The sequence below is a fragment of the Glycine soja genome, chromosome 7 (assembly GCF_004193775.1).
Source record: "Glycine soja cultivar W05 chromosome 7, ASM419377v2, whole genome shotgun sequence".
Lineage (NCBI taxonomy): Eukaryota > Viridiplantae > Streptophyta > Magnoliopsida > Fabales > Fabaceae > Glycine > Glycine soja.
This window is the reverse complement of record NC_041008.1, coordinates 11,537,229-11,560,656: the sequence shown is the minus strand read 5'-3', so window position 1 is coordinate 11,560,656 and position 23,428 is coordinate 11,537,229. Positions and strand designations below refer to the sequence as shown.

Sequence of the window (23,428 nt, the reverse complement as noted above, 5' to 3'; positions counted from 1 at the left end):
GAATACAAGAGTGTGCTTTCTTGCTCTTCTCACATCTGTTGTGCCTTCATGAGTTACTTAAAGCATATTCCAAATTTCTTTTGTACTTTTGCACCTTGCAGTACAAAAGAATTCATCAGAAGAAAACCAAAAGTTAAAATGTTTTTGGCTTTTTGATCATCTCGCACTTTTCTTTTCTCATTATATCTCATTCCATCCCATTATTTAGGTATTAATTCACCATTCAGTTCTTTAGTAGGAATGAAAGGACCTTTAATGATGGCATTCCATGCATCGAGATCAATTGATTGAATAAAGATTTCCATTCTCTTTTGCCAAAAAGAAAAATATTCGCCCTTAAACATAGGAGGTCGATTCAAAGATGCACCCTCTTTGAAAGTGATTTGTTTTGAGCCAATCTTTTTAGAAAAACTGTGATCTTGAGTAACTTTCAAGACTTAGCTCTAATACCAATTGAAAAAAGATGATGGAACTCAATGAACCAAAGAGGGGGGGGGGGTGAATTGGTTTTCAAAACAAAATGTACCTTTAAAAAAACTTAGAGTTACAAAAAAAACTTTTGTATGGATTGTATCACAAACACATATATGAATCGAACATAATCAATACTTAATCAATCCTTCCTTAAACAATATTAGATTTTTACTAGGCATCAAGAATTCTTACAAGCAATCACAACCAATCTACAATTCTCACCCTGGAAAAAGAGACTAAGGCACCCAACACTGGGGTCCTTTGTGAATATAAGCCTAAGAGAACCCTATTCTTATCCCAAACTAGAAAACTCTATTCTAGCATGCCCTAAGTGATTCATGCATAACCAAAAAGACGTGTAAAACATACCCATAAAAATGAATAAAGAGACATACAACCTGATCAATCTTTTCCACAAAAACCCTTATTGGATTGAGGAGGTGTTCTTCTTCAACTCAAGAGACACAACTCACTTTCAAGAAAAGATCTTCATAACCAAACGACCTAGAAGTTGTGAGTTACTATAAAGCTCTTTTCTTCTCTTCTCTTTTCTCCAATGACAGCTCAAGATCTTTCTCATTTAGAGGCTAATGGGTTATTTTTGAGATGTTGAGTATTCTCTTGATGTATGTTGGAGAGAACACAAGATAGTTATTTATAGAGAAAATAGTTATAATCGCCTGTGGTCGGTTAAATCTACAAAGTAATCGATTCATTCTACAAAGCAATTGATTAGATTATGTAAGTAATCGATTAAAGTGTTCTTCCCAACATCTGGAAAGAACTCAAGAGCAACGTAATCGATTATATGCTTTAAGTAATTGATTAAAGGGTTCTTTGTTCACTTCTAAACAACTAAGTGAGAGAGAAGTAATCGATTAAAGCAGAGACTCTTGAATAAATTAGTCATTGTCTTAAATAACAATGTAATCGATTATGAAACAACTATAATCGATTAAACCAATACGAGACTCAACTCTTCAAGCTTTAGACAACATGTTGTAATCGATTATAGTGGACCTGTAATCCATTAAAACATAGAGTATTTACCTCTTGAAGAAAATTATCTAACTTAGTAAATTTTCTTCACACTAACCATGATGATGAATGATGCAGTATAGGTATCATATGTACTAAGATGCAACATACAAGATAACAACCAATACAAATGCCACTCAAGGGAGTTAGACATGTAGAAGTCAAAAAATCTTCAAAATTTCTTCGATTTTTCCCTTGAGAGGTTGTTCACCATGTTGCTCCCCCTATCTCTAACCAAGGGGTCCAATGACCTTTCGGCTTTTTTGAGCCAGCTATTGCCGAATGCAGTTGAGAAGGTGGATGAGAACGTGTCAATTGTAGTGGCTGTTGCCGCCAAGGTGGGGACATACAAGAGGGTCGTTTCTCGTCTCAAGAAGTGCCTTGTGCTAAAGGAAAAGAGCCTGCCTTCTCCCATCACTCTTTTGGAGTATACGTGGGTCGACGGAAAGGTAGACACCTACTTCTCACATTATAACAACGAATCAGACTTGACCAACCTTATCAGTTGGTGTTTGATCAGTGGCATGGCGAACTCGGAGACATGCCCGGTCACTCTCCATGCGATCCAGCTCGGAGTTTGTGTTCATGATTTGAGAGGGGATGAAATAGGATTTCTTCTACATGTATGATTTCTTATTCCTTCATCTACATGTGAGGGCCCCATTTAATGATTTTACTATGGACTTCCTCTAGATACTTAATGTTGCTTCAATGCAACTGCACCTAAACGGGTGGACGACCATACAGGTGTTCCGAGCACTTTGATTATATAGCTTTATGTCGACAACACCTGGACTCTTCCTACATTATTTTTACAATCGTTTGCAGGACAAGGCTCGAAGGATATCACTAATTCAGCTGCCGAAGCATCCACTCTTCCGCCCTTTCACTTCTTCCTATAAGAATTTCAAAACTAGTTACTTCAAAGTAACCATACGGCTACTTTCTTAGAAAGACCACTTCCATGGCTCGGTGGGAAACCCATTGTTCCTTTTTTACTGGAAATAGTGTCCTTAATGGTACAACAAGTACCCAAAGAAGTTGTTGAGTGCTAAAAAATGTTGAGACCTGGACTTCTCGAATCCCCTAACATCTACCTGCTCGGTGCCCATTGGCTCTTATGCAATCTTTGAATCCTGTTCGGGACCTTGAGGGTAAGTATTGTTTCCTTTTCAGTTATTTTTACTTTCTTGTTCTAACACGTCAATTTATCACTTGATTTATCTTGTAGGAATCATGAAACAGGCCGAAGCTGACATGAATGCTTTCCACTAGGCTAGGCGGGCTCGGATGGCTGTTGTTGGTGAACCTATGCCGAATGCTGATGCCAACTGGGCACCGGGGCCTTGTGAGGTTCCGACTAATGTGGTGTCCCCCCTCCCTCCTAGCAAGGATCCTAGGGGGAAGCAAAAGCATAAGAAGTGGAGCCACCAAGACTATCGAAGTGGCTTGGGGGAACACTCTGGGCAAAAAGAACCTGGAGGATTGAGTGCTTGCCTTGTCAAATGATTCCAAGGGATGGGAGAGGTGGGCCTTAAATGCCGAGGCCTTGGTTTGGTCTTAGGACATTGATATTGGAAAGCTTAGGTCAATCTTCGCCGATGCCAATAAAGATACTAAGGAGGCTAATGCTGAAAAGGAACATATTCAACAGAAGGCTTGAGGATGTCTATAATGCTCATGAGGCCAGCTTCAACCATTGTCTCTGACAAGTGCTGCACATGTGTGATGTCTCAGACCCTAGCATCTTCACATCAACAAAGATGTGCATGAAGGGGAGTTAGTGCTTATTGATGACATCCTATAGGATGAGGTTGCCTCTTTACCCTCGAGATCGACGATCCACATCGAAGAGGCACATGTTGAGGATACGGAGGATGCAAAAAATGTAGAGCCTAGGGACAAGGTTCTCTATGTTTTGGTTATGATTTTTTATAATGCTGGTCTTTGAGCTTTTTTTTTGTATATGCCGATTTTTGGTTTCTCTTTGTAATTGTCGATTCTCGACTTATTTATCAATGAAATTTCTTTAATAAATATTGATTCATCGATAATATCTGATTTACTTTTGTGTTCGGCCAAATGTGTACTTAGTGGAAAAATGATATGAATGAAACTAGACAAGTCTAAATTTAATCGATATCTTTAATAAACTCAATCAAATTATATTTTTAGCTGATTAATGAGTCTTCAGAGTTCAACCTCGACTAAGCCATGTATTCGATGGAGAAGTGATAAAGAGAATTTGCATAAGTTTAGCCAAAGCGCAACAAATGTTTAACACTAACTGTGTATCCTTAATAATTGTAGTTGCATCATAACTTTAAGTAATCACAAGTCTTCTAGTTAAATAATTTGATTAATTTTAACCTTGGCCAAGGAAAGTACTCGGGAGGGAATTATAAGTAAATTTGTTGAAGTTCAACCTTGTTGGATTGAGTGGCCTCAGAATAATTAAGAAGGAGGGGTTGAATTAATTATTCCTAAACCTTTACTAATTAAAAATTTACTCTTCTAAGGCTTTTACTTACGTTGTTAAGAGAATAAGGAGTAGAAGAGAAACTTAACCAAAAGTAAAAGTGGAAATTAAAATGTACAACGGAAAGTAAAAGAGTAGGGAAGAAGAAGACAAACACACAAGAGTTTTTATACTAGTTTGGCAACAACCCGTGCCTACATCCAGTCCCCAAGCGGCATGCGGTCCTTGAGATTTCTTTCAACCATGTAAAAATCCTTTTACAAGCAAAGATCCACAAGGGATGTACTCTACCTTGTTCTCTTTGAACCTAGTGGATGTACCCTCCACTAGAATTGATCCACAAGAGATGTACCCTCTCTTGTTCTCAGTCAACAACCCAAGTAGATGTACCCTCTACTTGTACCACAAAGGATGTACCCTCCAATGTGTTAAGACAAAGATCTCAGGCGGTTAAACCTTTGATACTTTGTGAATGGGGATACAAAAGAATTCTCAGGCGGTTAGTCCTTTGAAAACTTTTGTATAAGGGAAAGGGAAGAATCAAAAGAATTCTCATACTGTGTCGTTTTGAATTCTTTGACAAGGGAGAAGGGAGACACAAAAGAATTCAGGCAGTTAGTCCTTTGTTCTTTTGGAAAAGAGAGAAGAGAGACACAAAAAGAATTCAGGCAGTTAGTCCTTGGCGAATTCTTTTTGGCAAAGGGAGAAAAGATGAAAAAGATGAATAGCACAAGTTTTTGAACAAAGAACTTTTCTTGGAAGAGAAAGTTTTGAACAAAAACTTTTAGAAAGATGAAGAGAAGATGAAACAGGAAAACTGTTGAAAGAGATGAAAGAAAATATTGAAAGAAATGATGGAGATGAATATTTTAATTGTTTCATGCCAAGGTCACATATTTATAGTTTCTTGATGACTCAAGTCAAAACTTGTAACTTTTGGAAATTCCTTTAAAAACTAATCACTTAAAAAGATATGACTTTTGAAAGAATCTTCAGAAACAAGTCACTTGAAGAAATATGACTTTTGGAAATGAATTTGTCGAAAACAGTCACTGATAATCGATTACCATAAAGGTGTAATCGATTACACATCAACAGATGTGACTCTTCATTTTGAATTTTGAAAATCTTAACGTTTTAAAACCACTGGTAATCGATTACGATAATCTGGTAATCGATTACTAGAGAGTAAAACTCTTTGGTAATGATTTTGTGAAAACTTCATATGCTACTCAATGTTTTGAAAAACTTTTTAATACTTATCTTGATTGAGTCTTCTCTTGATTCTTGAATCTTGAGTCTTGAGTCTTGAATCTTGATCTTGGTTATTCTTGATTCTTGAAACTTGATTCTTGAATCTTTGCATGAAACTTTGCTTAACTCTTGATTCTTTGGCATCATCAAAATAACCTTGGAAGGCATTGCTTCCACAATCTCCCCTTTTTTTATGATGACAACCCTGAAATCAAGAAACACATACACATTCTTTTTCCTAGTCGATCACTCACTTAATTCTCCATATTCTCCCCCTTTGTTTTTGAATTTATGCTTCACTTGAAATTAAGTTATTTAATTATGTGAGTTCTTGATTTAATCCCTATTTCTCTCCCCCTTTGGGTACCATGTTTATGTGACTGTCAATCATTCTTCAAGAGAAATAAGTGTATAATCCCAACATGGTTTGTTTATAGCTATCATCATGGTATCCAACACATGTAACTAAGAATGTTGTGTAAACTTTCATGGTTCATTGTGACTTTCTTTTTGCTCTTTTTGTTTTTTTTTTGTTTTTTTTTGTGAGGAAAATGCAAGGCATGAGCAACTATGTGTCAGGATCAAGCATTAGTGAACATCACATATGAACGATGAAAATAAAATGTATGCAATTGGCAAAACAAAAACATGTTAGATGAAGATGTATGATAATGCGATGACTTAGGCAAATGCAATGCGTGAGTATGATAAATGATAAATGCCGAGATGATATGTCCATTATGATGCCATGAAGAAATGCATGATGCGATCAAGGAGCAAGCCAGAGTGATTTTGCTCTGTGCCCTTAATTCAGGAACCTAATGGAAAGGATCAAAAGTCCACTTCTAGTGACAACTCCCAAGGATATGGTTTCACGTAACTTTAGGCTTCTAGAGATATCACCCTCTTAGGTAACAAAATTGTGGCGGTAGGGACTACCAACGACAATGCCATACCATAAGAGGAAAACTCTAGATGAGGCTTCACTGTTATCAAGCGAGTCGAAGACCCAACATGACCACAAATCGACCTCCACTCCCTATGGCTCACACAGACTCAGGTATAGGGCCTAATATCTCAATGTGTGTGCAAAGGTATAAGTGTCATGTGTGCACAGAATAAAAATATTTTTAACTACGAATGTAATAGATAGGCAGACACACACCAAACATAATAGCATAGCAAATGTTATATGCAAATATGGACAAAAACAAAAGATAATAGAAAAAAGGGAACATAAATAAAGAAGAAGTCACGATAAAACATTGCACACTGATCGAATAGCTTAACTCTCTAACAAGGAATTAATCCCTAGTGGAGTCGCCATCTGTTGTAACCTACCTCACGACAGGACGACGAAGGAAAATAAAAGAAGGTGTCTTCTTAAAAGAAAACGCGTGGGAGTCGCCACTAATGTTTATTCAAGAAAACCGTTAGAAAAATCAAAAAGAGGTCTGGGAATTTTGAAAATACGGGTTCGGGAGTTGTTTATGCATGGGGTAGGTTTTAGAACCCCAAGTGCCCGTCACAAGGGATGACAACCTTTAATCGAGTGTCCACAACGTGACTTCAAAATTATTTTCTTTTCCCTTTTTATATTTTTTTTTAGGTCGACAAGGGTGTTGCCCTTGCTCCTACATATCCTCAGGTGCAATGAGGAATTCAGACCTATGTAGTTCTTTAAGTCTAAAAGCTTGTGTGTTGAGTTGGTTTTATACTTTTGAAAGACTAATTTTAATTGCGAACAAAGAGTCACTTAAGGCGTCGGACCTTGAAATGATTTAAATTTTGAAAAGCTGAGAGAATTGTTAAGGCGTTGGACCTTGGAACGATCTCAAGTGATATTTGATAAACTGAAGAAGTTTGGTTGTGAATTGATTTTATCTTGATTTTTTTTATTAACTTTCAATCTCTTTGGAGACAACTTTACAACACTAGTGATCGGTTAAGATTAAATTTTACAAAGAAAACGAGATCACCGATGATAGATGGAGAAGATGAATGTGCACATAATAATAAGAGGGACCCCTAAGGGTACATAGATCACATTCAATCCCTAAAAATAAAAGTAATTGACTGGTGTGAAGAACACCGAACAAGAAACGACATGGAGACGATCACAGTCGCGATTTGGTAGCGCCTCGACTTTGTTTCCTCTTCTTTCTCAATTCTCTCAATTCCCTCCACCTTTGAACTTTGGAACCATTTAAAACACCTCTGAGATGCCTATTTATAGGCAAAAGGCCACCTTGGGGCAGTTGCAACTTTCCCAGGCAAGCTGAAACTTAACCCTAAAGCAGTGACCTCGCCCAGGCAAGCTAGTCCCTTAGCCTTGAAGTTATTTGGTGGCCCAGGCGAGCCAAATGCTGGCCTGGACGAGCTGGGGCCTAGGAAAAACAAGGAAAATACCATTTTGCCCTCCTTTCGGGTATCTTTAATCTTCCTGATTGAAAAACCGAATGATTCCTTACTTTGCATTGTATTTGGCGTTCAACAATGTAAGTCGACTAGCAAGGATCAAAAGATCAAGGAACGATAGTCCCCGGGCGAAATTAGGATATGACAATAAGCACTAGGCCAACTTACCTTAATGACTTCGTGTGATGCTGGAATGTATTTTGGAATGAATTATAGGATTCATTACTTTTCACATGTAGTTTTAAACTTAATAGTTTGTAGAATAGTAACTAAAATAATAATAATATAGGGAAACATATATACTACATATGTACCATGCATGTAAGTCCTTAATGAGTTAATGTACAACATAGAATGATTCGTCAAAAATAAGTTAACAACTAGACTAACGTGGTGGATAAATACAAATTCGAAAATCATTTTTCATTTGTTAAATTTAGATATTAAAATATTAGTAAGTGTCAAATTCAAGGAAGAAATAAGTTTACTCTGTCAAGTGTATAGTTAAAAATTAGACTTACGTGTAGCATATTTTTAAAATATAATATGCTTTGCATAGATTGGAGTATTTAACTTTAATATTTTATTATTTTAGTTAAACAGGATGGTCCAAATGTGGCAAAAGACGAGAGACGAATGGAGAAAAAGAAAAGCAAGGTCGAAGGGACGATAACGATACACGATGGAGCTAGACAATTGCTGGTGGAAGCAGATTTTCAGGTCCAAACACCCATTTTTCTTTTATCAATATCCAACTTGAAAATTAGCAAGGATGCGCTAAAATTGCAATAATAAAAGTTTTTTTCGATCATCAAAATATTAATGTGTCGATATATCATCTATCATGATACAAACAAGGCCCTGACAATGCCTACGTGGCATTGCCAGGGCTTACGTGTCGCAATGTCAGGCTTCCTAATTCCCGCCCGAAAATGTCTTTTCACACTGCATTTATTGCTTTTGTCGTTTTGTGTGTACGGTGCACTTACCTCCCTCATTTTTTCATTTCCACCAACGCTACAGTTATTGTTTTGTCTTTTCGAGTTAGGCTTGGCTCTGCAGTGTTCATGTCTTTGCATTTTTCCGATTTCCATTTCCATTGTGACCTCTGAATTCTCTCCCGTTTGCATTTCCTCTCCATGGTTTCCATTTTTCATTTCATTGTCTTTCTTCCTCATTTTTGTTTTTCGTTTTCGGCTTGGCTCGACCTGTACGATGGTATTTCAAGCTAGAAGGTCCGACCTTTTTGTATATTATCATGAGTTTGTGGTTTTGTATACGAAGCTTTTCGATTTTTCAGGCCAAAAGGTTCGACCTTTTTGTATTTTATGATGAGTTTGTTGTTTTGTATACGAAGCTAATGGATTTTTCTTGGGTGGTTTGTTGTTATATAGCAGCACAAAAACAAAGCAAAAGCTTCTACCTTTTTGTTCATAAACGTTGTTTGATGTTCATTTTCGGCTTGGTTCGGCATGTATGATGGTATTTCAAGCCAAAAGGTTCGATTTTTTTTTGTATTTTATCATGAGTTTGTTGTGTTGTATACCAAGCTTTTCGTTTTCTTGGATGGTTTGTTGTTATGTACCATTTTGCTCGGGCTTTGTTGGGTTTTGATGTTGCATGTGCATTATTTACTACCTTTTTGTGGTTTTTTGATTCATAGCAACAACAAAGTTTCCATCTTTGTTCATTTTTTATGATTAGTACAAAAGGTTCGACCTTTTTTTGTTGGGTTTTGATGTTGCATGTGCATCATTTACTACCTTTGTGTGGTTTTTTGATTCATCGCAACAAGAAAGCTTCAACCTTTGTTCATTTTTTATGATTAGTACAAAAGCTTGGACCTTTTTTTGTTCTACAATGACTTTATCATTTTGTATACGAAGCTAATGGATTTTTCTTCAGTGGTTTGTTGTTATGTATCATTTAGCTCGAACAATCTATTTTTTAATTTCCATGTTGGTCATTGTTTTCTATCTGCTTGACTCGATACATTAGTCAACCTCATTGTCAATCCTGCTTTGCACCCTCATTTGTTTTTTTTAGAATCCTATCTTTCATACACCCTCTTCATGTTTTGTATTATGTTGCATGTTGGTCGAGAATGACAAAGAAGCCGACAAAGATGATTACTGAAGAACGATAGTGAACGGTATGTTTTCGTATACCCAGCTTTTCTATCTTTCTCTTTGGATTGTTGTCATGGTCAATTTTTTTGGGCTTTTGTTGTGTTTTGATCTTGTGTGGTTTGCAATGTTTTTCTTCTGAATGAGTTGCAAGAAAAAAAATGTACATAACTTCTTTTTGATTTCCATGATGTCCATTGGTTTCATGTGTTTCGTTTGGTTATATATGTTTATATATTTATATATCATATCATCATCTATCATCTTCATCTATCATGATACAAACAAGGCCCTCACAATGCCAATGTGGTTCGACCTTTTTGTTCACAAACGTTGTTTGTTGTTCATTTTGCATCTGCATCATTTACTACTTTTTTGTGGTTTTCTCTGTTATCTGAACAACAAAACTTAAAACTTAAAGGGTTGCTCATTTTTTATCATTTACTAGCCAACCATGTTGTCTTTGTTCAGATCTGTGTCAAAGAAACCATTTTTTGTTATGGTATTTGTCTTTCTGCAAGCCAAGAAGAAATGTCTTTTCACTTGTCATTAATTGTTTTCATCGTTTTCTGCGTACCCCTTCAGTTACCAATGCGCATTTTTTAATTTTCACTCTTTTCGATGTTTCACGTTTTCCATTGCTACACGCCTTTCCAGTTTTCCATTTTCCATTTCCGTTGTGCCTTTTGGATTGTGGGTTATGAATTCTCTCCCGTTTTGATTTGCTCTCATGCTTTTATTAAGCCTGGAATTCGTTTTCAGCTTGGTTTGGTATGTATCATGAGGTTTGAATATCGGTGTATGTGTTTTTGTTATGGTATCTGAGTTTTCGTACTCCAACAAGACAAAAGGTTGGACCTTTGTTCATTTTATCATTAGTTTATCTTTTCCTATACCTTGCTTTTCGATTTTTGGTGGGTTAATTTTGTCTGTCACCCATTGTTGCCGCTGTATGTGCATTCTTTATAAATTCCATTTTCCAGTTTGAAAGGGTTAATTTCGTTTTTCGATGTATACCGGTGTATGCATTTTTGTTAGGGTATATGAGTTTTCGTTAATTTACCTTTTCATGTTGCATTTGCATCATCAACAACCTTCTTAGCAACTCATTACATACACATTTTTATTTGGTTGCATGATGGTTGAGAACAACAAAGAAGGCAAAAACGATAAGTGAAGCACAATAGAGGCCGTTAACGCTGTCCCACAAACCTAACTACGGGTTTTTTTTTTAATTCTCTTTTAATTGCTTAAATGTTCATGTTTGTTCTGCAAAGATGTCCTAGAAAGAAGGCCTTCACCATGCTTTGTTGATGTCCGTTCTGCAAGTTTCCCAACATGTTTTGTTCATTTTATTGTTATATTGTGGCCACATTATTGTTTTCTTCATGTTTTAGTAAATTGTTACCTTTTTTTCATGTTTTGATGTATTACAAGTCAAACGGTTTCAATTGTATTCCATCTTGGTTTTCTGATGTATTGCAAGACACAAGCTTACATTTTTAAAGACCTTCGATCTCCATGTTTGCAATGTTTGCGTTCTGAGCGACTTGCTAGGCAAACCTTCATAACTTTATTTTCATTTCCATGTTGGCGATTGTGCAGATCTGTTTGACTGGATACATCACACAACCTTAGACCTTAGCATATTTTATCCTTATTTTATCTTTTGGTACACCATGTATATCATGTACTTACATTTTTTGGTCTTCTAATTTGCCGCTCACATAGGCTTACATTATTTTTGTCAATCCTGTGTTGTAGATCGATTTGGTTAAATTATTATTTGAAGTCTCAGTTATATTTTTGCTTAAATTTTGCTGTCCATCTTAGTGTTCATGTTAGTTCTTCATCATAATGCCACGTGTGCATTAATTTGTACTCATATCTTGCAAAGAAATCCCCATTTGGAGACTGTCATAATTCACTTCTGAATGAGTTGCTTTTCGATTTTTGGTGGGTTAATTTTGTCTGTCACCCATTGTTGCCGCTGTATGTGCATCCTTTATAAATTCCATTTTCCAGTTTTGAAGGGTTAATTTCGTTTTCCGATGTATATCAGTGTATGCATTTTTGTTAGGGTATATGAGTTTTCGTTAATTTACCTTTTCATGTTGCATCTGCATCATGAACAACCTTCTTAGCAACTCATTACATACACGTTGTTATTTGGTTGCATGATGGTCGAGAACAACAAAGAAGGCAAAAACGATAAGTGAAGCACAATAAAGGCTGTTAACGCTGTCCCACAAACCTAATTACAGGTTTGTTTTTTAATTCTCTTTTAATTGCTTAAATGTTCATGTTTGTTCTGCAAAGATGTCCTAGAAAGAAGGCCTTCACCATGCTTTGTTGATGTCCGTTCTACAAGTTTCCCAACATGTTTTGTTCATTTTATTGTTATATTGTGGCCACATTATTGTTTTCTTCATGTTTTAGTAAATTGTTACCTTTTTTCATGTTTTGATGTATTACAAGTCAAACGGTTTCAATTGTATTCCATCTTGGTTTTCTGATGTATTGCAAGACACAAGCTTACATTTTTAAAGACCTTCGATCTCCATGTTTGCAATGTTTGCGTTCTGAGCGACTTGCCAGGCAAACCTTCATAACTTTATTTTCATTTCCATGTTGGCGATTGTGCAGATCTGTTTGACTGGATACATCACACAACCTTAGACCTTATCATATTTTATCCTTATTTTATCTTTTGGTACACCATGTATATCATGTACTTACTTTTTTTGGTCTTCTGATTTGCCGCTCACATAGGCTTACATTATTTTTGTTAATCCTGTGTTGTAGATCGATTTGGTTAAATTATTATTTGAAGTCTCAGTTATATTTTTGCTTAAATTTTGCTGTCCATCTTAGTGTTCATGTCAGTTCTTCATCATAATGCCACGTGTGCATTAATTTGTACTCATATCTTGCAAAGAAATCCCCATTTGGAGACTGTCATAATTCACTTCTGAATGAGTTGCTAAGAGGGACAACTTTGTTATTTTTATTATTATTACTTTGTCATTTCTTATACCCATATTTCTTGCATTTTGATTTTCAATTTTGCTCCTATACCTGACAACTTTGCTATCATACTTTTTATTTGTAATTTATTTGTAATTACTATTAAATTCATTTTCATTTTATTGTATTATCATTCAATTTTTGGATTATCATTCAATTTCGTCACAACATTTATGTGTTTTATTTTCGAAAACAGTCATTAAGTATTATTTTAATAACGAATTTGAATTTTGAATTTTTGAATATGGAAGGTCATACTTTGATGTGGTTGCAGGTTGCGAAGTAGGACAGTCACATCCAATTTAAAGCTTCATATCAATGCTGACTTAGTTTTCAAGTTATCGTGTAAAATGTTTAATATCCCCACAATAGATCGTATTGGAATTCGTGTTGTACACGTGTAATCATATTTCACATGGCAGAAAGGTAATAATTGTTTTCACCATTAAAGCCTCCCAATTAATTAATATATTAATATTTTCACCATTACCAAAGCTAATAATTATTTTCACCATTATGAAGGAAAACCAGTACGGGAATTGTTAAAGCCTCCCAATTAATTAATATTTATTAGTATTTTCACAATTATCAAAGCTAATAATTGTTTTTACCATTATGGAGCAAAACCAGTACGGGAATTGTTAAAGCCTCCCAAATTAATTAATATTTATATTTATTAGTATTTTCACCGTTATCAAAGCTAATAATAGTTTTTACCATTATGAAGCAAAACCAGTACGAGAATTGTTAAAGCCTCCCAATTAATATATATATTCACTGTTATCAAAGCTAATCATTGTTTTTACCATTATGAAGGAAAACCAGTACGGGAATTGTTAAAGCCTCTTAATTAATTAATATCTTAATATCTTAATGTATTTTAACCATTATGAAAGAAACCGACTATGGGAATTGTGAAAGCCTCCTAATTATTAATTAGGATTTTCAAAATTAAAAAACGGGTACGAGAATTCTAAAAGACTCCCGAATTAAAAGCGGTTCCCAAATTAAAGCCCATTCAATACAAATTACAAAAACTCAGGCATATCAAATCATAACCAACAGTTCCCCTCATTTCTCCAAAACATCACTCAACCCTTAACAATATGAGTACCCAATCTTCATTCTTCTCTGATGCGGTAAGTTCTTTAACATTCTAATCATTCTTCTTTTCTTTCTTATTTTTGTTTAACTTGTTCTTTTCTTTCTTTTAACATTCCAACCATCAATCTTTATGTATATTTATGTATTACTTCATTATACGTTGTTTGCATTTTAGAATCGATTTTTGTCCTTTCGTATATGTTGTTTTCCTATTTTGTTCTGAAATTAATTACATTCAATGTTGTCCTATAGGGTCCATCAAATATGATGGCAAGAACACGATTTACAGTAGCATTTCGTGTTCAGAAGGTCAACATTAACAATTCCAACCACTTTTTCTTTTCTCTTATTCCAAATAAAAAAAATAGTGATTGCCTAATGTTTTCATGTTTCCGTGCAGAACATCATTGAAGTTCCATTGAGTTACCATAGTCAATGGAGGCCATATTACCCAACTTATGTTTTATTTGACTACAATGGAACCAAGCATTTTATTAGGGTGCGCAAATATGACACTCGATGCTTTTTTGCTGATGGGCTCAAAGAGTTTAGAAGAACCCACGACATTAATGACAGTGTCATTATCCGATTTTTTGCAGCCTCAAAAGATACTTCTTTGGAAGTCGACATCATGGGACCTATCCTTAGACAGACATGTCAAAGACCGGTTGTTACAACCAGAAGGCACATCTTTACCGTTGATGTCACCCAAGACATGATCGAACATACCAACCCTTTGGTAGGAGTTTGTTACCCACTCAATGATGTTTTTATTTTTCGGTTCCCATCTTCTCTTACTTCAAATAACATTTTCAAATTACATTCACTGTTGATCACTTTGAATGGTTGTATAATCACTGTTTTGGTTTCAATGTAGGTTCTTCCAGCAGCAGCTTTAAATTTTTTGTTTGGATAAAAAAAATTGTTCCTGTTCAGCGTCCAAATGGCACACAAAACCAATGGCAGATCACCGTGCACAATGGTCTGCCATCTGTTGCAAATCCATGGTTTCAATACCTCTATGAAAATAAGTTAATGGCAGGAGATGAAGTCATGTTCTTCTTTAGGTTTGACAAACATGTATGGGAGGTCATATTTAGGAAACAAGTTATGTGGGATGAAGACCTCCCGGTTTGAATCACCATGCCTAAAGTTCATGACTTTTTTTGTTTTAATTTTATTTTATTTATATTTTCATTAATGTTGTTAATCCAATACCTTAGGGTATTAAACAATTTCTTTAATTTTCCGCTGCACAATTAATCACTATCAATTTATTATGTTCAATGTATATATCATTATCTTTGTTTTTTCTTCAGTAATTATCTTTGTTTTTTCATTTACGTTGTCAATAGAATTATCATTATGTTTGTTGCTCATTCTGACTGGAACTGCCACGTTTTTTTATTTTTATTTTTATCATGGACCAAGGCAGCTTAATCATGTCAGTTGTATCATGAGGTTGGTTTGGCATGTATCATGAGGTTTGAATATCTGTGTATGTGTTTTTGTTATGATATCTGAGTTCTCACAGTCCAACAAGACAAAAGGTTGGACTTTTCTTCATTTTATCATTAATTTATCTTTTTCTATACCTTACTTTTCGATCGTTAGTGGGTTAATTTGGTCTGTTACCCATTTTTGCCGCTGTATGTGCATCCTTTATAAATTCCATTTTTCAGTTTGAATCAAAATTTTAGTTTTTTTGAATCAAAATTTTAGTAATGATCGTCAAAATTAGAGTATGAGCCCGTGTATCGACACGGGCTTCTCGCTAGTTACTTATAAAAACAAAAAATAACAAAATTTAATGCGCCTCTATATAGGATTAAGTAATGAACATTATAAATTTAATAACTATTTTTTAAAAGATTAGTTTGTAATATCTTTAACACATAACCGTTAAAAGAATCAAATTGATATTTTACCTAATTAATGATAACGATAATCTACTTTACATATTAAATCATAATACACTTTTATAAAAAAAAAAGGTATTTTCTGTTTATTTTTCCTATAAAATAACAGAATTATTTTTAAAAAAAATCAATAACATAAAATACACACACATATTACTTTAAATTTTTAAGTTTGACCTAATTAATTTTAATTTTTTTTTTCATAATTTTACTTTTTTTAAAAAAATATATCATCTTACATACACAATACCGCATATAAAAAATTATTTATATTAATAATATTCTTTAATTAAACTATGACTCGTCTTTTTTTATATATACAAATTAAAAAAATGACGCGTCTGTCATAGATCAGCATGTACGCCATCTACAGTAAAATTAATTAATATCCTAACATAACAGCTATATCACGATGATGATAAGGTTGAAATTTTTTTTATCCATAATAAGTATTTAAAATATTTTGTTTATTTTAAATATTTTATATAAAAGTAAAAAAAAATATTTTTATTTAATACTTTTTACTTTGATTTTTCAAGCATTGACTCTGGTAGGTACAACAACAAAAAAATGAAAATGAAGAAAATAGTTTTTTTTATTATGTTTTCTGGCATACTCATATATATATATATATATATATATATATATATATATATATATATATATATATATATATACGTGAACCAATTAAACTTTAAATTCTTCAATCATAATACAGATAACTGTTTGAGTTAGCTACCAAACAAAGGCAGACCTTCATAATTTAAATAAAGTGGCATGAAGTCTTCGTCAGTCATACTTTCGGCAAATATAAATGCTCACACTAGCCAATACATACCAAGCACATGCATGGAGAAAGGTGGCACCTATTGAAGAGAAACCTGAAACTCCAATCAGTTTCTGCAACGAACAGGTTCCAAACTGTATCCATTTTTTTTTTATACATCTATTTTGTTGCTTTAATCATAGGGTCTACTAATTTTTTGCTCTTTGGTGATTTGTTGCACATGTAATATATGCAAAGTTCTCTAAGCAACATAATTTCTTAATTTCGTGTCTTTCTTTAATTTGATTCTAACTGGAGTTAAAGCCTTCTAACATGCCTTGTGCTCTTAGTCAAGATCCTTTCTATATATTAATAGCATGTTTTCTTTATAAATAAATTAAAAACATCTAACATGCATATGCTTCCTTTTTCAACTTTTTTTTATTTGTAAAAATTCAAGTGGTACGGTTCTAGGCCATTTGGGAAACTAATATACTTGTTTTCAATTAATGCTGAGCACAACTAAATTCCTTTCAGATATGTTTAACTGCTTAAAACTACAGTTATATAATAAAAGCAATAAATAAACGAGAAAGGCAGAATGAAGGTGTGAAAAGCTGAAAATGTTTCAGAGAGAGGAAACTCGGGTGTACTATTTAAAGTTTTATAGATAGAATAATTAAACTGACATGCTTCTTAGGTAATAAAGCATTTCTACACCATTTTTTGCCTTCCATCTCAAGTTTATTTTCATGCGTTTTATTATATAACAAAGTCAGTATTATTGTCAAAAAGCCTAACAAATTGGCTTCACGTGGGGAACGTGTTGCCATAACCTCTTTCTTAATTAAATGGTTTTTAATATTAAAACAGAAAGATGACGCTGATGAATATTATAGTGAAGCTAGTTTTAAACTGTGATTTAGTCCCAACTTTTAATATGGTGGAAAATTGCTGAAAAATACCTGAAATTATGATAAATGATATTCCAAAAACCTTAAAGAGAAATGAGTATCATAGTGAAGATTGAAACAGTGATTAATTGAATATCATAGTTGGACAGATTTTTTTAAAGATAAATTCTATGTGCCTTCAAAAATTTAACCATTTTGGTAATATATGATTTAATTACTTATTTAATCTAGTTAATATTATATTTTAATCCTTACATATAAAACCTATTTATTTTAATCTCTAATCATTCTCCTCTGAATATTTAGTCACTACACTTACTTTTTAATCTGTTTTAATTTCTACAATTTTGAAGGATAGAAAATAAAATAGATTAAAAAGTATGTGTCAAGACTAAAATGAGTAGTTTTAGATGAAGGGACAAAAACATATAAAAATTGCATAAAAAATTAAATAAATAATTAAACCTAAGAGTGTGTTTGGATGGAGAAATTTAAAATTCTGATAAATTTTAAATTTTAGACATTTCAAATACTTCAATTGAAATTCTTTTATTTTCAAAATTTTGTGTTTGGATTAAAAAAAATAAAAATTATGAGGATGAAAAAAATGAATGAAAAAAAAGAAAAGATATGATTGATGTGCTAGTTATACGTATTCTTTTATGCTCACACCCGATCGATATTTTAGGAGCTGAGGTGTTTCTTGAAGAAGAATGTAAGAAGAGAATTTCAATTTCTCACATTTTAGAAGGAAATTGAAATTCCAAATTTTTAGTTGTTTAAAATTCTGTTTTAAAATTCCAAAATTTTAAATTTTTTATAAAAAGCATCCAAACAATTAAGTCTAAATTATAAAAATTCAAATTCTCTGATAAATTACTTTTCTCAATTAAAATTCTGTATCAAAACGCATATTATTGAGAAATTCTCTTTCCTTTTGTCTCTTAGTGTGCCCAAACTCATTCAAGTATTGGCATAGTAAACAACTGTTCCAAACTTAGATTTCTCAGCCTATTATATCAACTCGTTCTTTCAACACATTGATCACAGTGTACACAATAATGGCTTAATTTGATTTTGGTCTCTAGCTATATCTATTAAATTGATCTGTTTGTTCAATTAAAGGAACTTGAATTAAGTTGGGTTGCTGCAACATGACACATGCTAACAACACTTCTGGTGCTTCACTATCTGAAACCGAATATGAGATGGTGAAACACATCATCGACATTCCAGACCTTGAGGAGCTAAGGTTGTCGGAGTGCAGCATCTACAAGGTTCCTTACAATCTCCGAAAGGTGAACGAGGAAGCCTACACCCCTCAGTGGATCTCAATAGGCCCAATTCACCTCAACAAACAAGAACTCAAGCCAATGCAAGAGCACAAGAAAAGGTACTTCCACTGCTTCTGGGAGCGTGTCTCAAACGAACAAGCCATGAAGAGCTTCAAACGCCACCTCGAAATGAAAGAAGACCATATTCGACGATGCTACGCGGACAAATTCTCCTATATACCGAAGGAGAAGTTCGTGGACATGATGTTGTTGGATGCTGTGTTCATCATGGAGCTCTTGCTGAGGAACTGCGAGTGGAAATCAAACAGTTCCAAGCACGAGCATGATTACAAGCAAACCAAATCGTTTCGAGTGAGACACAGCGATGATCTCATCTTGACACAGTCCTGGCTCAGCAGGAACATCACTAGGGACATGATCCTTATAGAGAATCAAATACCCTTTTCTGTGCTGCAGAAACTCTATGATGATGTTGTCCCTGCTGACAACAAGAAGGAGGAACACTCTGCAGGGTTTGTTGATCTTGCCATCGAGTACTTTGCATTCTATGACACCCAAATGTCTTCTTCTGATGAAACCAAACGTGTTCTTGACAAGAACCGGTCTAGGAAAAACTACTTCAGTGGGGCACTCCTAAGTTCCAAGAAACCTTACAACAAGTCAAAGAGCAAAGATAGGTATAGTAAGAGTACAAAACACTTCACCGATCTGATAAGGTAATTAATTAATGAGAGAGAATATGTAACCTCTCTATATCATATACTTCATCAATATCTTGTTACTAACTCCATTCTAAAATGAGTATCGTATTTTTAAAAAAATATTTTAAAATAAGTATCATATTTAATTTTTCAATAATATATTAATTGCTCTTTTTCAATCATATTCTTATAAATATTATTTTAGTTTTTTAATCTAATACTGCATTAATATTATTTTATTTCATTTATTTAATAAGATTAATTTTATAAAATTATCTTTATATTTTATGTATTTGTTATTTTTTTATATGTATAAAACAATATAGGATAACACTTATTTTAGGACACGGAGGAAATATTTCTTTTTACTTACATATATTTTTGTATCAACAAAATTTCAAATTCTTTATAAAAAAAATATGTTGATTTTTTGTCGTTAAAAAGTTTCTTTTATATTTCGTTCTTACTCTTATATTGGCTCTATTAATTTGATATATCATCGTCTGATGGAAAAATACTGGTAGTTATGAAAAAAAAATGTTTTATCATCAAAAAGAAAAAATGTGATATTATTTCAACGATTGCTTAACAAAGTCAACCTAACGATAGGAATTAAATAAAAAATAAACCTTTTTAGAGAACAAATTAAATTTAAGAAAATTTTATTAAAAACCGAACGCGAAATTTTAAAAAAATTAAGATTAAAAATATATTGAAGTCATCTCTTTTTATCATGGTATATTGATTGTTATAGACTTATAGCTTTACTTTTCTCTCTCCTCTCTTACTTGCCTACTTTGGGACTTAACTAGCATTTGGTGTGCACCAGGTACTTTTACCTTCCTAGTGATTGGCTGCGCAGCAGTGGTTGTGCTCTTCATGTTTTAAGAACCGCAACAAAGTTGCAAGACTCAGGAGTGAGCTTTGAGAAAGATGTGGAGAGAAGGTTGCTAGACATATCCTTTGACAAGAAGCCAATTCTGAGTTCCTTTCTTTGCTTTGGTTGCTTGCCATACTTGAACCACTTCAAGGCACGTTTTAGGATCCCCCAGTTGAAGGTGGACCACACAACCGAATGTGTGTTCAGGAACCTCATTGCCTTTGAGCAGTGTCACTATCCTGAGAAGCCCTACATTTGCAACTATGTTTCTCTGATTGACTCTCTTATACACACTCAGCTTGATGTGGAGTTGCTGGTTGAGAAGGAAGTGATTGTGCATGAACTTGGGAGTGATAAGGAAGTGGCGGTTCTCGTTAATGGACTAAGCAAACACGTTGTGGCAAACACAACGTGTTACTACGAGACTATAAATGAACTCAACAAGCACTACCAGAACATCTGGAACCGCACCATGGCAGCGTTGTGGTTGGTGTACTTTAGAGACCCTTGGAGAGCAAGTTCCACTTTGGTGGGGATTGTTGTGCTCATTTTTGCTGTGTTCCAATTCATACGCGCTGCGCGTGCTGTGTTAGGATATGATAAATCTTAGATAGAGTTATTTAGGTTTTGTTTGTGTTATTATTGGAATGTTTAATTATGTTTTTCATATCTATAATACTCTATTTTTCAAATTGTTACTTATTAATTTTTTTATATTTTATTAATTAACCTTTTCAGATTTTTGTATTTGATATTTTTCGTTAGTATCAACAAATCATGACAAGATGAATTAACAGAGTGTCACATCATCAGATAAGTGATGATGACGTAACAGACTAACTGAAAGTTACATCATCACTTAACAGATATGATAGATATCAAATGCAAAAATTTAAAAAGGTCAAGCAAAATAAAATAAAAAATCATAGGTAACAATCTAAGAAAGGAGTATATTACAGATATAAACAACATATTTAAGGCTTATTCAAATAGAATTGATATTTTACTTTCATAGTTTGTTGAAGTGAAACGCCAATTCTAATATGATAATAATAATAAACAACACAAACATCACTTAAATCAAATTATATCTTAATTTCGTCTTTCTTATTATATATGGCTTTAATATTTCATCATATTAATGATATATATATATATATATGGATGGATTGTTTCATGAATATGCAATTGCATGGTGTAATATATGAATAGTCACTACTAGAAAGAATGATTTTAACATTATTATGTTAACATCGATTTTTTATAAAATCAATGTTGATGAAAATATGGTGACATACTCGTAAATAAAATAAGTTTGTTAACATCGATTTTTCAAAAACTCAATGTTAACAAGAGTTCATTAACATTGATTTGCCAAAAACCGATGTTAATGAACTCATGTTAACATTTTTTAAAAAAATTGATGTTAACATTGTTAACAAACTAATGTTAACATCGGATTTTCAAAAAAATTGATGTTGTGTTTTAAGTTAAATAACAACCCTTCAACCCGAAACCCTTCAACCCCGAAACCCGAAACCCTTTAATCCCGAAACCCTTCACTCGCGATGTTCGTCAGCCTCACCACTCTCACTCATGATGGTCCTAACTGTCAGTCTCATCGCCGTCACTCATTGTGGTTATCATTGCTCACCAACATGACTACATCATTGGGACACTATTACTGCAACACCGTCACGTCGTCTTCCATCAGCCATCAAATGTTTATTCTTCTTTTACTTAGATCATAACGCGTTGGGATGCAGTGATTGTTGTGTTCCTTTGTTATTCACTTGTGACTTATTAAGCTCTTGAATACATTTTTGTAGAATATTTCTTGAGAGTAATCCCTTGATAGCAATACTGATAGCAGCAATAGCAGACCAAGGAGGATTAGCAGAAGACCAAATTACTTGAAGGAGTATGTACAAGCCTAGTACTTCGAAGGCAGCTTGGTAGTAGTAGGAGTCCTCCTGTTAGATAATGAGAATCTGCATTGATTGTATAATGACAAAGAGTAGAATCAGCTTAAAGATTCAATTGTATAAATACTGCAGACAATTAATAAAATGATATGAACTTGCTGAATTTAGATTCCTTATTTTAGCTCCCTCGATACTCAGTCCTCTATCAATTGGTCTGACCTTCCTCCTCACTAACCAACCGCCGTAACTACCTAACCACCCACCGTAACTACCTCACCCACCACCGTAACCACCTCACTATGCCTGGGCATCATACCCGTCAGGTAACCACAGAAAAGCTTGAGGAGGCCATTAGAACCCTCAATGCAGGCCAAGCCAACCTTGATAACAAGGTGGAATCAATCCATTCCTTACTTGCGGCCAAGTTTGACTCGCTCGCCGAACGATTCGCCGCCATGGCTATTCCCCAACATTCTCCAGCGTCTTCCCCCGCACCTCCTCCGCATACGATCATTCACCGCCATCACATGAAGCTGGACGTGCCGCGGTTTGACGGTCACGACGCACTGGGTTGGATTTTCAAAATTTCTCAGTTTTTCGATTACCAAGGGATTCCGGATCAGGAGCGCCTCACGGTGGCGGCCTTCTATATGGACGGGCCGGCGCTGTCCTGGTACCAATGGATGGCACGCAATGGTTTCTTTCCCTCGTGCCCGGCGATGTTGCAGGCCCTCGAATCGCGATTTGCGCCGTCATACTATGACGATCCACAAGGGGCTCTGCTCAAGCTCCAACAAACGGGCACAATGAGTGAATATCTCATCGATTTCGAGCGCCTCGCGAACAGGACCATCAGTCTTCCTCCCTCCTACCTACTGAGTTGCTTCATCTCCGGTTTAACACCAGAGCTTTGCCGCAAAGTGCAAGCCCTTCGCCCCCTTTCTCTCCCTCAAGCCACGGAATTAGCACGTTTACAGGAAGATAAGCTTCTCGATCGCCGCCGCGGCCCGCGCGCGCCCCCTTACAACCCTAATTCGCTTCCTTCGAACAGAACACCACCTACAACCTCCAAGGTTCCCATTAAACGCCTCACGCCGGAGGAGATGGC

General features: G+C 34.5%; 1 protein-coding gene across 1 annotated transcript; it reads left to right on the top strand.

The window, feature by feature from the left end:
* The first annotated feature begins 16,624 nt into the window (after window positions 1-16,624).
* LOC114418747 (UPF0481 protein At3g47200-like) lies at window positions 16,625-21,101 on the top strand. Its single transcript, XM_028384236.1, has 3 exons — window positions 16,625-16,752; window positions 18,645-19,530; window positions 20,345-21,101. Exons 2-3 carry the CDS (start codon window positions 18,674-18,676, stop codon window positions 21,003-21,005), a joined length of 1,518 nt encoding a protein of 505 aa, XP_028240037.1. The 5' UTR covers window positions 16,625-16,752; window positions 18,645-18,673; the 3' UTR covers window positions 21,006-21,101.
* The last annotated feature ends 2,327 nt before the right edge of the window (window positions 21,102-23,428 follow it).

Excerpts from the sequence above, each read along its gene's own strand:
- LOC114418747 (XM_028384236.1), top strand. The coding sequence starts at position 18,674 with ATGACACATGCTAACAACACTTCTGGTGCTTCACTATCTGAAACCGAA. Across the intron at positions 19,531-20,344 it reads CACTTCACCGATCTGATAAG|GTACTTTTACCTTCCTAGTG; the intron begins GTAATTAATTAA and ends GGTGTGCACCAG.